Below are 14,610 nucleotides of genomic sequence, written 5' to 3'. Positions count from 1 at the left end.
CCCTCTTATAATTGAATTGTTTCCATCCCGCTGTATTACTAACTCTGATAAAAAAATGTACAAGAAATTTGGGATATTTTAAAGTTTAACACTTAGGCTTTTGGAAACCGCGAGTAGTGTACTCGGGTTCCGGGAACTGGGGTGTTACAAGATGGTATCAGAGAGAGTCTAGACAAACCTTGCCTTTGGGAAACAAACTTATACAAATTTTAAATGTCTCAAGTTAGGATGTTGGAATTAAAGATTTGAACCTAAGAAAATTTCTCTAGACTTTAGAGAAAATTTGAGAATGTAGAAACCCAAACTTAGGTCCCCTTTAAAATTAACAGGATGACCATTCGAACGTACATAAAATTCCCTTAGGATTAAGGAGAAGTTGAGAACATAGAAACTCAAAATTCAAAAATTCCGTAGAGTGATGTTTAGATAATTGTAAACTTTAGAAATGAACTTAGATTCCTTTGAAACTTATCTTTAGTCATTTGAACTGAGAGACTCAAAATTTTTAGGTTCCGTAGAAAATTGTTTGAATAACCATAGAACTTGGAAACAAAAACTCAAGTCCCCACTATAAACTACCGTGGTAGTTATTGAACTTAGAAAGTAAGCTTGGGTATAATAGGAGGACAAATGCCCCCTCTTATGTGATTATGATCATCAAGAACATTCCTTGAAACTTGACCTTAAGAATATTTTAATCTAGGATTTGAACTTTTCCTATAATTTCCCTTAGTGGAAATAACATTGTCACATCACTCTGTGAATGAACCAAACTTGGACATCTTAGGAAAGTTCCAGTTTAATTGTTTGAACGTAGAAATTAAACTTAGGTTCCCTTGAATACATTAGGAATGACAATTGTATTTATGATAAATTCCATGGGAATTTGAACCCTTAGTCCCCTTTGAAATTTTTAGGGTGAGTCATTTGAACATAGGAACAAGAACTTTGAATCCCATGTAAATTACTAGAACAGCTACTCGAATTTGGAAACCACCTAGGTGCCATGGGAAAACAAATTCCCACTGTGATATATAGGAGGTTAAGAAGAATATTTCTTGAACTTGACTTTCAATGAATTTAAAAAAAATAAAAAATCTTGGATTTAAATTTTTCCCATAATTTCCCTTAAATGGAATGACATTGTCAAAACACTCAGTGAGTGAAATGAATTTAAGCATTATAGGAAATTTCCTATCCATCGTATTGTTCGTTAGATCAAATTTAAGCACTCTATAAGCTTAAGAAACTATACTAGAAATTATAATTTGAATTCCTAAATATATCTCTCTAGTTTGGAATAATACTTCTCACAATTTCCAATACTTAGGATTGATTAAAGGTGAAGTGATAGCATTTTGGGTAAATTTTCAACCTTAGACTAGGTATGTGGGAACTAGACTTGAGGATCTAGTTAAATGCAACAATTTTGAACTCAAATTCCATGTAGAAATTTGGGGGTGGTGGAAAATTTTTTGATGTAACTCCTTAAGAATATATATGATATAATTTCACGTTTAGACATATATAAGATAAGGTACACATTTGGAATAATTGAACTACTTGTAATATTAATAGTTGTGACGCACATTATCGAATCTCGAATGCGAGATTCTTCCTTAAGGGGGGTAGATTGTAACAACCCCAATTTTGATAACTAGCTATATACATTTGTACACCCAAATATGTTTTAAAAAAAGAAGGTAGTGAATGAGCAGAAATTCTGTAAAATGGATATTCTCATTCCTATTAATAAGATGAGCATGAATCTCAAGGACGAGATTTTGTTTAAGGGGGGTAGATTGTAACACCCCGTACTTTTGCGTACTCGGGTGTTACCATTATAAATTAAAATATGTATGAGGGTAGACAAAACCTAAGTTATTAACCATTATTTAATAAGTCATAAGACTTACAACCTGCCACCAAATCTCAATAGTTAGAATGTCAAATTCATAAATTCAAATGTTAATTTAAAATAAATTGACGACTGCAAGTTGAGACCCCTGTTTTGTGACCCACTTACAATTAAAATAACTAAGTCTTCTTAATTAAAGCCCTATATGGGCCGAGTGAATGAATAAATGACACTAATCTGGGTGTGACCCACAAACAATTAGAGAAAAGTAGAAGAAATTATAAATACTAATAATAATAATGATAATAATAATAATAATAATGATAATAAAGTTATTAAAATGTCATAATAAGGAAAATTAATAGTATAAATATGTATTGAGTCATCTAAACCCTAATCCAATGTTAATTTCTAGCTAAGTGGACTTTTTAACCGTCGATATGAAAATTGAGAATGATCTGACCATCAGAACTTCAACGATCGTCAAATGGTGCCATTTATGCACATAAATCAAGCATTATGGTCCACCTAATCATCTGATTGACCTTGATCTTCATCTATTACCCTAACAGGACCGCATAAACTGATGAATGGATTAGATCTCATTCACATACGTCAGAGTGGGTCCCACCGCATCTGCGTGTGCGCAAGCGTGTATATGCTCGTAGCGCACCGCACCGTGTTGACCCAACAAAAAAAAGAGGGAGGAGGATTTTCCTCCCCTTTTTCTCTTTTCTTCCAACAAATGGACAGCCGTCCGTAATTCTGATCATGGCCCACAAATATGGATCCACTTCCATCATCCGAACCGTTTATCATGTCCACGACGCAAATCTGACCATACCTCACCCAGTTTTGCACGTCCTAGCACGGGAACATGTCATTGACCTCTGGCACAAATGCGTGCTGCGTTCGGTGTGTTTCCAAAAATGGAAACCCTTTCAGTTGCCCCGCTGAATGCCCGCTCCCATGACGATCCAAACCGTTCATCTTGAGTTAATCCCAGCCGTCCGTTCAAAGAGCAAGCTATCTTAGGGTTTTTTAACAAGGATGCGCAGCTAGAAGCATTTTTTGTGAAAACCGGCTGCCTTAAAAGGAATCTTAGCCATCCGTGGGTTCTAGAAGCAATTCTAGATCAATCCCGGCCTTCAAATCGGTATATAATATCCCAAATAATCCCATAACCTTAGCGACAGGGGAGAGAATTCGCAACTGTAGCTGGTTCTTCCCTGTTTTTTCCAAAATCACCTGATTCCCTCTTCCTTTAAACCCATCGATTGAAAGATCATGAAGCTTCACTTTTAGATTTCCACAAGTTTCCTACAATAGGTCTAGACCCTTGAGTGTAAGCGTTTCAAAGGAATGAAGCCCCGTCTCAAATTCGCCATTGGAGCTTCACCTTCTTCCTCATTGGAAAACTCGGATTGCTAATCGTGGCTAGCCACCAATTCCAGATCTGGTCCACTCACCAGGTAGGATTCAAAGAAGGTAGATGGAAAGAAAGTAGAGAAGAAAGAAAGAAGAATGAGAGTGAGAGGATGGGTGCGTGGTCACACCAGCTCAAACCGAACTGAGCAGTTGTAAACTTAGACCGAGTCTTGGAGAGTCAAGGCGAGTCTTGGTGAGTCTTGTTGAGTCCAGCTACTGGACATTAGCTGTAGAAAGAAGAAGAAAGCAAGGGTAGAAAATGAGAGGAGATCGAAAGAAGGTGAGATCGGCTGACTCCTTGTATCCGGTCAAGTTTTCGCCGAGTCGGGTAAGTTTTGACCCACTGTCATGGGTCGGTTGGGCCCAGCTAGCTGCTGGCTGCAGCTGGCTTAAGTGAGAAGAAGAGCAGAAAGAAAGAAAAGGAAGAGAAGACGGGAGAGAGAGAGATCAGAGGGAGTGAGATGGCACAAGAGTTGCTGAGTCGCGAACTCGCTGACTCATTCAACCCAGGAATCCTAGCGAGTCCTGCAACCTCGCTGGATGGGGGATTGCTGAGAAGAAAGAAGGAAGAAGGAAAGGAAAAAGGAAACAGAGCGGAAGGATGAAGAAGGGAGTTGAGGCTAAGAGCTTAACCCACTGTCGAGTTTTGACGGATCGACTCACTGAGTCGGACTGTCTTGTAGGTCTGCTTTGATAACCAGCTATTATTAAACATTTCAAATAAATGTGAGAGAAAGAAAGAGAAAGTTAGAGAGGAAGGAAGAGAAGAAAGGAAGAAAAGAGGGAGAGAAAGAAAGAGAGGTGAGCCACTAGTTGACTCGGTTCAAAACCGAGTTTGGCCTCCAACTCACTGAGTTTTCAAATTCCAAATGCTATCGGGTCGAGTTTCACAGCAAGGAAATTCGAGGTTTACCTTTTGTTATTATTTTTAGTTATTATCATGTGTTATTATTATCATTAGAATAATTAGTATGGCTAGGTTCATTATTATTAGCTATTATAATTATAATCATTATTATCATTAGATAATATTATTATTTCCATTTTGGATTGGTATAAATATTGATAATTTATTGTTAATAATTATTTTATCATTTTAGCATTTATTAAGCTCTCATTTTTATAAAAATAATATTGGATATGGTTGGGAAGAATTAATACCAATTCACAAATTATCATTAGTAATATTATTTTATTCCTTACTCAAAAAGTTAGAGTTCAAGTTCTAATACCTATACTTAGAATTAAATGGTTGGATAAAACCCTAAAATTTACATGATCTAAACATTAAACTTTAATCCTATCCATATAAACTTTAATGTAGTGGATTGTTCTTTCTGATTTTGATTTCTCAAGATAATTGATGAATTGGATTTGATGTGAATTAAATGCCTTTAATATGATTTGAAATGTATGCTTTAAATATGCATGTGTTATCTCGATGTTATTATGCGTGATTTAATTTATCATCCATAATTACTTGATGGAATGCTTGGAGGTCCTCGAACTAGTGGCCATCTGTGTTATGTATTAAATAAATTTATGTTGTGGAATTACCATAATGTGGATCCTTAGTGCCTTTGTGGCTTTGTGGGGATAATCTCATTTTTATTACATCCTTGGGATAAACCATTTTCCCTGGCGGTTTTGATAGATTATTTGCCTACATGGCTTTGACGGACCACTTTCTTACGACCTTGCGATGGTAAGTTCCACTTGTAGAATTATAATTGGCCATTAGTTGTGTAGGTTACCTTTAAACACCCTATTTGTTAACCTCACGAGCCAGGGGTGGTGGAATGGGACATTATGCCTGAGCTGTCGACTTATGCTCGGTGACAAACCCCCCATAGTGACCTTTGAGCTTTCTTAAAATGATTGTTTGAAATTGGAATAATAATGGTTGGGCTAAGCATGCATTTTTATGGCATATATTACAGTCTTTTTTAGGTGATTAGTTATCCTTGGGTGTACCTTTGTGTACTTTTTCGGGTGAGTAATTCTCCTTGGACGATTTATATTATCTGGTCTTTTTCAGGTAGTTAGTTCTCCTTGGGCGTACCTTTGAGTATTTTTCTAGGTGGCTAGTTCTCCTTGGGCGACCTCGTTACATAGTCTTTTCCGAGTGGCTAGTTCTCCTTTGGCATGCCTTTGAGTATTTTTTCGGGTGGCTAGTTCTCCTTGGGCGACTTTTTACCGGCCAGATGTGCATCCCCAGGTCTGTGAGCATGTACATGCATCCATGTATTTAAACAAGATCATCTTTGTGAAATTTATTTAATGAATGTGTATCTGATGAACCATATCTGATTTCCATGATAATCATTATATAATATTTGTTATACACCACACTTGTTAACTATGCTTAATTATCTTGATGATATGATAAATCTTGAGGCGTATACCTCACTGGATAGCTATTAATGCTATCGAACCGTATTCAGTGTGCAGGAGATGCAGATGATGCATATGTTAGTGTTCATGTGGAATGGGAGGAGCCAGATGATCTTGTGACTCTCCATTCCTGACTTTATTTGTATTTAATTTATACTGTTATGTTTGTAAAGGTTAAGACATTGGTTTGTATAAGTTTTTGGGTAAACACTTAAAAACCTTGGTCATGTATATTTTCCATCCCACTATATTACTAACTCTAATAAAAAAAATGTACATGAAATTTGGGATATTTTAAGGGTTAACACTCGGGCTTTCGGAAAGCGAGTAGTGTACTCGAGTTTCGGGAACTGGGGTGTTACGGCTTGTGTGTACACCAACTGTTAAACAACAACCACATAACTACTCCACTCCTAATATCCACTCCCTCGGGATATTAGTGTTCACTAATCCAAAATAGGTTTTTCAAGGTTAACCTAAAACCTTCACAATTGTGTCTTTCAAGTGGGCTTACTCAATTCAAAAACCCCACACTTTGAGTTTTCTAGATCACCTTAGACAAACCAAAAATGAAGATTTTCTGGAACAATCTCATAAACCAAAAAGGAACTGAATTACAGAAAAAGCAAAATACTTATCTGTATGAAGATTCTAAAGCAGCTCGGTAGAACCAACTTGATGATGATGTAGATATTCAATGTTCAGTCTCACAAGTGTATAGGGTTCTAAGTCTAGATGATTTTTAATTAAATCAGCAAGGGCTTTGTATTGATTTTGATCTCAAGAAAGGGTAAATCGAATATCCCTTTTCAATATAAGAATAGAATAGAGATTTAAAATCAAATTACAAGAGCTACTTTAAAGAACCTAAAATATGCACGAAATAGCTTAGAATGTACTTAAAATAATTTCAGAGTGATTGCTTAAGAATGATAAGAATTGAATAGAAAACTCTGAAATTCAAACACTATTTATAGGTGAACAATCGGTTCGCACGACTAGCCTTTGATTAGCTACGACTGGCCTTATCCAAACAAATTTTCAAAAATTCTGGTGCGATAAGATTTTTTAGTTGCACGATTGGCCTTGTGGGTCCCACAACTGGTCGAGTGGCTTGCTCGACTGGTCGTGGACACCACACGATTGGTATGTAAGTCTAGATTTTACGCTAAAAAATGAGTCGAGCATTGCACGACTGGTCGAGCACTATTTATATAACTGGTTGAGCAGTTTTCTGGAATAGTCGTAGACCAATAGAAAAATTCTGAAAATTCATAACAAATCCTGAACTGGTCGAGGAAATACTAGGATTGGTCGAGCCAATGCTAGAGCTAGTCGAAAGAACAGAATTTTACACTTATAAAATGACCAAAATGACCGACTAAAAATATGAAATGATCTAATCATGATCTAAAGTCAATTTAAGTCAATCATACCTTACTTGTGAGATAGAACATATGAACACTTAATCTATCGATCACTTCAGTAGCTTTACTTCTTGTGATCTTCAAAGCTTGAACTCGACATACCAAACATAATCTTCAATTAGGTCTTGAGTTCTTGGACTTTTCTAGTTCCAAATCTTGAATCACAATGTTCTTGAAAACTAAGTCTTCACTCAATATATGAAAGTCTTCACTTTCTTCTAGTTTGAAGATCTCAGTAAGTTCGTCATAGATATTGGCAAGATAGATTTAGTACGAACAGAATGAACGTCGAAGATTTAATGTGAACAGATGCACAAGCTTGATACAAATCAAGATACAAACTTGAATTGGTTTAGCACACCAAAATTTGACAATACTTAGGGTTTATCAACATAGCTCTTTCAGAAGTCTATTTTAGGAAATTGCATAAATTTGAGGCGGTTTCTATAGTTTTTTAACTTTATACGAAAGTTAGAGTTCCCCACTTATAAATAAGGCTTCCCAGGACATTCCTAAGCATCATTTAAGGCATTTAGAAGCAAGATTTAGGATTTTTAGAGAGTTTTATAATTTTAATTTATTTTTCTTTATAAGCTTTTAGATATTTATTCTTTTTTGTTGCTTTCTTTCTCTATTCTACTTATGTTTTTCTAAGTTTCATCTAGCCCAAGGTAGAAGGGAAGTACATTGGTTTAATATTTTCATAGTTATGATGATTGATTATTTTAATGATGAGAAGAATAGTGTATGCATGTTATCTATTGTTTAGGTTTAGTTTTTTATCCTAATGTGAGATCCATATGTTTCCATCATATGAGATCCACATTGATGGATAGGCTTACCCTGAATCAATTATATTTTTTAGATAGGAGAGGTTTTCAACCTGCAACATTTCTTTAATATTCTTTACCTTATAGATATGAATTCTTAAAATCATTGGTGCTTGAGAATATATATATATATATATATATATATATATATATATATATCAATGGTGCAAATTTATGATTTTCTAATCTTTTATATCATTTATTTAAAATGTTTAAATCATTTTATTTTTCGATTAGGCCGATCATAGTGCTTGGATCCTAGTTGTGTTATCCAAGTCATCATGATTTTGGAACATTAACCTATGTGTGGAACTTTAAAGCTTGGGTGTTGTTTTAATTCAGTTGAATTACATCAATTCAAAACTCCCAAAATCAAATCATCAGTTTACTTTTTATTACTTTATTTTGCATTTGATTTTCCCCTTCTCGCAATTCATCTCCATGTGGGATCAACCTTGTATTCACGAGATATTACTTACGAACCTCTGCACTTGGAGGCAAGTAATCACTGTTTACTGGGTCGTATTTTTTTTGCGATAGATAAAATCCGTTGTTAATCTGCGATACATAAGGTCCGTCACATATTACCGATGGATAAGATCCATCTCAAAAATAAAAAACCGTCGCTAAAATTTGAAAAAAAACCCACCTAAATTATTCATCATTAAAAATAATGGCGACGGATTTGGTCCGTCGCTAAAATATTGGTGAATAAAAAAAATATCGTCAGATTTTATTTTTTTTTGAATCATACACCTGATAGTCATTCAAAAAATAATTCACATGATTATTTAATAAGAATCCTATTCACAAAATTGCTAACAACTCAATTCAGTAAAGAGGAAAATAAATCCTATTCACATGATTGTTTAATAAGAATCTTATTCATCAAACTAAAAAGTTCAAGCATACTGAAAATAAAAACTCCCTGCCAAAGCATTATATGATACCTCATATGACAAATACATGCACATAAATGGGATCCACTAAATATGATACCTCATATAACAACATATAACCATTGACTTGCAAAAGCCTGTAACTCCCTAATGAAATCTAATATATACTTGCATACCTGTAAGAGATGGGAGCTTTTGATGGGACACTTCTTTCTTCCATCTTGAATCCACAGCTTTATCTACCATGGGAACATATTCATCAAACTTTGAGAACCCTACCCTTTCAAATTAGAGAAGCATGTCAAAAACTACTTGTGAGACCCGACTCAAGTTCGCATGTGTGCATGTGTGTGTGAGTATGCATTCTGTCCATCTTGATCCCACGGTCCTACCGGTCGAATCCCGATGACCCGTGACCCTTGGATAGTGTTTGCGGTCATCCGTGAGCCCAGTCGTGAAGACCCAACTCGGATCGAGTTGAGACCTATGCCATTGTGACTGCATCGTCGCCGCGGTTCCAACGACGCGTCTTGTGTGTCCATCCGATGTGTAGATCGTAAGTTGGGTGCATTTCATTTTCTAAGCCCCTGATCATGATCATGTGGCCCACCTAGGGGTGGTGTACATGGATTTCTAGGTAGGTCCCATCTCTTGGAACTATTTCAACACACACTACACTATTCCCAACACACACTACACACACACACTACCTAGGCCCTATCCCTACACCACCCATCTCTAAAACACCCCCCACTAACCTAAAAAGCCTACTAACCCTACAACATTGTTTCTAACTCCCTATTGCCATGATTTCTCTTCTCTATCAAAGGTAAGAAACTCATGATTACTTAGCTTAAAAGAAAATTTTCTCTCTTTTCCTCTCATTTCTCTCTCTCTCTTCTCTTCTTCCCTAGCAACATTCCTCCAAATATCCCTAAATTCTCTAGCCCCTTCTCCTCCTTTTTTCTCTTAATCCATCCATTAAAAACCCATCTCATCCATCTATCTTAGTTCCATGGAGCATTTGGAGCTTGGTGATCTAAGTTTTGGTGAAGATATTTAGGTGGGTGCTTCTTTATTCCATGCAATACCCTTTTCATAGTGTAGATCTTCTTCTTCTTTCATTTGGAATGTGTAGGACCCACTAATCAATGGTGGAGATCCTACACAATTCCTTGGATGTGGCCAAATGGTTCATCTTATGCATGCATGTCCCATGTATGGGGTTTCCTCTTGATGGACCCCATCATGGAGGGTTCTCCACATTCCATAACTTGATGGGTCATCTAGACCCTTGCATCATGGTTGGGATGGTATCTCATCCATTCATCTCAAGTGTAGATCATGCATGATGAAGATCCATGGTGAAATGTAGATGAAAATGCAATGTATGGGTGTAATTGTGTTGGGGAAGGCTCAATAGTGACGGAACCTTCTTCCAATGGCCGGAATATTTTTATTTCTCTTCTTTTACATTTCCTATGATTTCTGATGATGTGTGTGGTCCACTTGGTGGGCCTGGATAGTCCAGAAAAGTCCAGCTATGGTGGGACATCCTTACCCACCTACACTATGGTTGGGTGTCCCATTTGCTGACCTTTATTGATGCATGCAAGTGTGGTAACCTTGGGATTTGTTTTGAACATTTGTGGGCCCACTAGGGAGGGCCATAGCACCTAGTTCTTAGAGTATTTTTCCTTTTTATTTAACTTATATAATTAATTTTATCCAAGTATATGTTGCTGTCCAGAATTTTCTGGACAGTTTTTGGTTGATTTTGGACAAGATTTTGGGACTGTTTGGGGGACTATTCATAACCACCAAATATACTTTTCTAAAAGTTGGGGATCTTATCTTGATGTCTCCCAAATTTTAGCCCCATCTGACATTTTTAGGGGTCCTAAAGGTGTGGTCCAAGTGAGGTGGACAGTCTGGATTTTCTGCATTGTTCCAGCAGCAATCCACCCTGGACAGGTTAGAATTCCAAAATTTATTAAAATAGTTTTGGGTGTGTAAAAATTATAAAAATTTACAGGAAGGTGGAACACCCATGATGGGACCCACCTACAAAATTTGAGGCCAATGGACACCTGTACACACCATAGTGATGGCTGGACCGGCCCATTACAACATGGTGTCTAGATCAGTCCAATTTTCAGGACATATTGATTTCTTTAAATGAATTAAAATATTTATAGATGTAAAAAAATTTTGAAATTTTGTGGGGGTGTGTCCCACCTATGGTAGTATCATTTTGTAAAATTTTAGCTCCAACGGACCTCATTTAGGCATCCAAAAGAATGGGCCAAGATAGTTGGACTACCAGATTTTTTGTTGTACAGTCCAGCAATATGCCTTGATAAAAACCATAATTCAAAAATATTTCCTCTGATGGTGGGCCACCGTTTTGGGTTACCTCTCATTCTATGCATGATGAGGGACCTTGGCCCTCAATTTCTAGAGTTTTAGAGGCCCTGGACCCACTCCAATGGAATGCCCAAATTTAGGACAGCAACATGTTATAATTATGCTTGGCCTTTGGGCTGAAATTTTGAGGAGTGAGGCCCACCACATTGTGAAGATCTTAGAGGGAATAATTTATACCTTTGGTTCCTTAAATGTTGGGCTTAATAAATGCACTTTTGAGGCCCACCATAGTTGAATTTAATTGGGTCCATGAATGTAGCTAGTTGTTGAACTCTTTAGGCCTAATTGGGCTGGGACTTTCCAGATAGGCTCATTGAACTCTTGGGCCATTTTTTTACCTTACTATTGTATTGGGTTAGTGGGCCAGATTACACAAGTAGATGGGCCCTTGGTTGCCCACCAAATCAACTTTAATACTTGGGCCGGGTTGTAGGCCCAACTTACTTGACTAAGAGCATGACATTTACCCATGTGGTTTGAGCAATGGATTGCCCACAAGGCCACCACAATATATGGGATTAGTGGCCTTTATGTTGAGCCCTAACCTTTCCCCTATGGGCCCATAATGGCAATTATGAGTTGGGCTATGTGTGTTTTCCTTAGACCCATGTTCTGGATAGGCCTTGGGCCACCCTTTCTAAAGCCCAACATGAGTGTTTGTGGTATGACTATGACTGCCCGTTTCTTATTTTTGATGTTACGTGGTCCTTGAGCCTTGATCCATGATCAATTAGAGATGGGCTACCTCTTGGGGACTAATTGTGGTTGGATGTTCACATTGGTGGCCCTAAGGTAGGCCCATGGGCTTCTATAGGTGGTTAAAGGTCCACCATAGACCTTTGCTAGGCCCGTTTCATCTATTTAGGCCCATACCATTGTTCTCCTTAGTCTCGTGGGCTACCCCAGGTATATGGGCCCCTACTAGAGGTTGTATTCTTTATGAGGAATTGGTTAAGTACCTAGACCTTTTATGGTTATGTAAAGAGTTTATCTTCACCTCATTGGCACCCCTATTCATCTTCATGGCCCACTCCCATACGCATCATATGCATGCTTGGTTGAGGTGTGATTGGCCATGATTATGTCATTGTGTAAGACATGTTGGTATCTCCCCGAGAGATGAATGCTTGGGATTGATGTATGGGTGATTGTGTGATTCATGCATATGGCATTGCATAGCTTGTGGATATTCGCCCTTACTTCATCAGAGCCTTACCTCCACAGGAGTATTTGTGGATGGTCGTATGTCTGGACACCGAAAATATTAGTTGAGCATACCGGGTGCATAGGATGCCCATGGGTAAAATTTCTAAAACTTCCATGGTACCAAGGATCTGCTCCAATGCCATGACCGGGTGGAATACATGAGCGCACGAGGGCCTTATACCGTTAGGTCGCGACTCCCACTGTCGTGTAGTCGGTTAGATAGGGGTGTGGCCTTACCTACCTGGTGTGAGGAGGCATTGCTAGGCTGAGTCTGACCAGCTCGTAAATGGGTCCGCTACCTTCAGGCCTTGTTGGTGATTGGTTGTCCACAGGCGGGTAGTGAGGTCTCTTACGCTCATTTAACTGTGCGGGGTCTGCAGAGCAGCAGTCATTCAGCAGTGTAATGGACCTCGGTGATTTCCTTATGATTGGAAATGTACTTGACTTATGGTTTGGATATGAGCACTGACATTACTTGCATCGCATTAGCATTGGCTGTACAAGCCCCCCCTTCATGTATTGCCTTGGTATGACACCCATTACTCATTACATCGCGTTCATGATATGCCTTGGTAAGGCTAGTGATATGCTCATTGATCATGCTTCTCTCCTTATACCTCCTACTATTCTTCTGTGCACCATTGTCACACACTTACACCACCCTCTAAGCTTCTATAAGCTTATGCACGATTGATGCGTGTAGGAGACTCTAAGTAGGCTCCGTAGCAAAAGAGCGTGGAGTAAAGTTGAGCAGTGAGGACTCCAGTGTTGTTGATTTCTCTCCCTTTTCCTTTTATTCTCATGTATGTCCTTTTGGACCTTATGGATGATGTAAAAGTTCAAATTTATAGTGGATTTTACGATGTGTGCCTTTGTTATTCTCAGATGTACTTGCTGTGATCTTGGGTATGCCCATATTGAAAATGATTATACTGTTATGAAAATCCTCCTTGTAGGATCCCAGGACCGGAACCTACCTCAGGAGCCGAGAATGGGGTACTATGGAGGCTGTTACGGCCAGAACCGGCCATCGGGTTCCTTGTGATTCCGGTTACCGAGTCTGGGGCGTGACAGGAGTTGGTATCAGAGCTTAGCAAGTAATTCTGAAATGACTAAGGATAACATCGCATGTTTGCCAAGAACATGGGACAAGTATTGTCCCGAGATCCTTCCTTTCGCTCCGTATTGAGCCTGTAATTGTCCTAATTCCTTGCGTTGTCATTATTTTGTAGACGATGCCGTGTGGATGTGGCACCTGTGGTCATGACACTATTGGTCGTAGCGCCCGTGATCCTGGTGCCCGTGGACGAGGCACCCGAGTTACCCATCCTGCTCCCGTTGTTGAGGATCTGATTCCTGAGGTCCCGATCAGGCCTGTTCCTCTAGTTGAGCCCGTAGCGCCCGTACCTCCAGTTGCTCCGGTTCCCCCACCTATTCCACCTCCTCAGCTTGCTGTTTCAGTTTCGGAGGCTTCTGTTCCACCGACCGCACCCGTGCCTCCGCCTGAGGCGAGTGCCGCTCTTACCTTTCCGACAGTACTATAGGAGTCGAGCATTTCCAGCAGTTGATGCAGCTTGTTGCCACCGCATTGCAGACTCGTCACCCTACTACTACTGAGGTTTCTGGGCAGTCTGACTTACCGCGTGCTAGTGCAATAGCCCGAGAGTTTCGGCAGCATTATCCCCCGAGGTTTAGTGGTGACCCTGACCCTTCTGCCGCCGAGGCTTGGCGCACTGAGGTTGCGAGGATTTTTGACACTATTTAGTGTCCTGCGGGTCAGAGAGTATCCCTTGCGACCTATCTCCTTTAGGGCGAGGCACGCCATTGGTGGTCATTTGTATCTAGGATGGTCGGACCTTAGTTTGTTTGGACATGGGAGCAGTTCATGGTCCGTTTCGACCAGAAGTTCTTCCCTGAGCATGTTCACATCCAGCAGGCGATCGAGTTTGAGACCCTAGTGCAGGGTGATATGACTGTACCTCAGTATGAGGCCCGTTTCTTGGCCTTGTCTAGATTTGTTCCTCATCTCACCAGTGATGAGAAGATGAGGGCTCGTCGTTTTGTGATTGGTTTGCGTCCTGCCCTTCGCAGTTGTGTGGTAGGGCACTGTTTGGAGACATTTGACCAGGTCGTTCATCGGG

The 14,610-nt window shown here is 39.0% G+C and overlaps 1 protein-coding gene across 1 annotated transcript; it reads left to right on the top strand.

Annotated features, from left to right (window-relative positions):
- Positions 1 to 13,704: 13,704 nt before the first annotated feature.
- Positions 13,705 to 14,013, top strand: LOC131224946 (uncharacterized). Its single transcript, XM_058220383.1, has one exon. It carries the CDS (start codon positions 13,705 to 13,707, stop codon positions 14,011 to 14,013), a length of 309 nt encoding a protein of 102 aa, XP_058076366.1.
- The last annotated feature ends 597 nt before the right edge of the window (positions 14,014 to 14,610 follow it).

The sequence above is a fragment of the Magnolia sinica genome, chromosome 14, assembly GCF_029962835.1.
Source record: "Magnolia sinica isolate HGM2019 chromosome 14, MsV1, whole genome shotgun sequence".
Classification (NCBI taxonomy): domain Eukaryota; kingdom Viridiplantae; phylum Streptophyta; class Magnoliopsida; order Magnoliales; family Magnoliaceae; genus Magnolia; species Magnolia sinica.
Note: the sequence above shows the minus strand (reverse complement) of the source record. Positions and strands in the feature narration are given on the sequence as shown.

Excerpts from the sequence above, each read along its gene's own strand:
- LOC131224946 (XM_058220383.1), top strand. The coding sequence starts at position 13,705 with ATGCCGTGTGGATGTGGCACCTGTGGTCATGACACTATTGGTCGTAGC.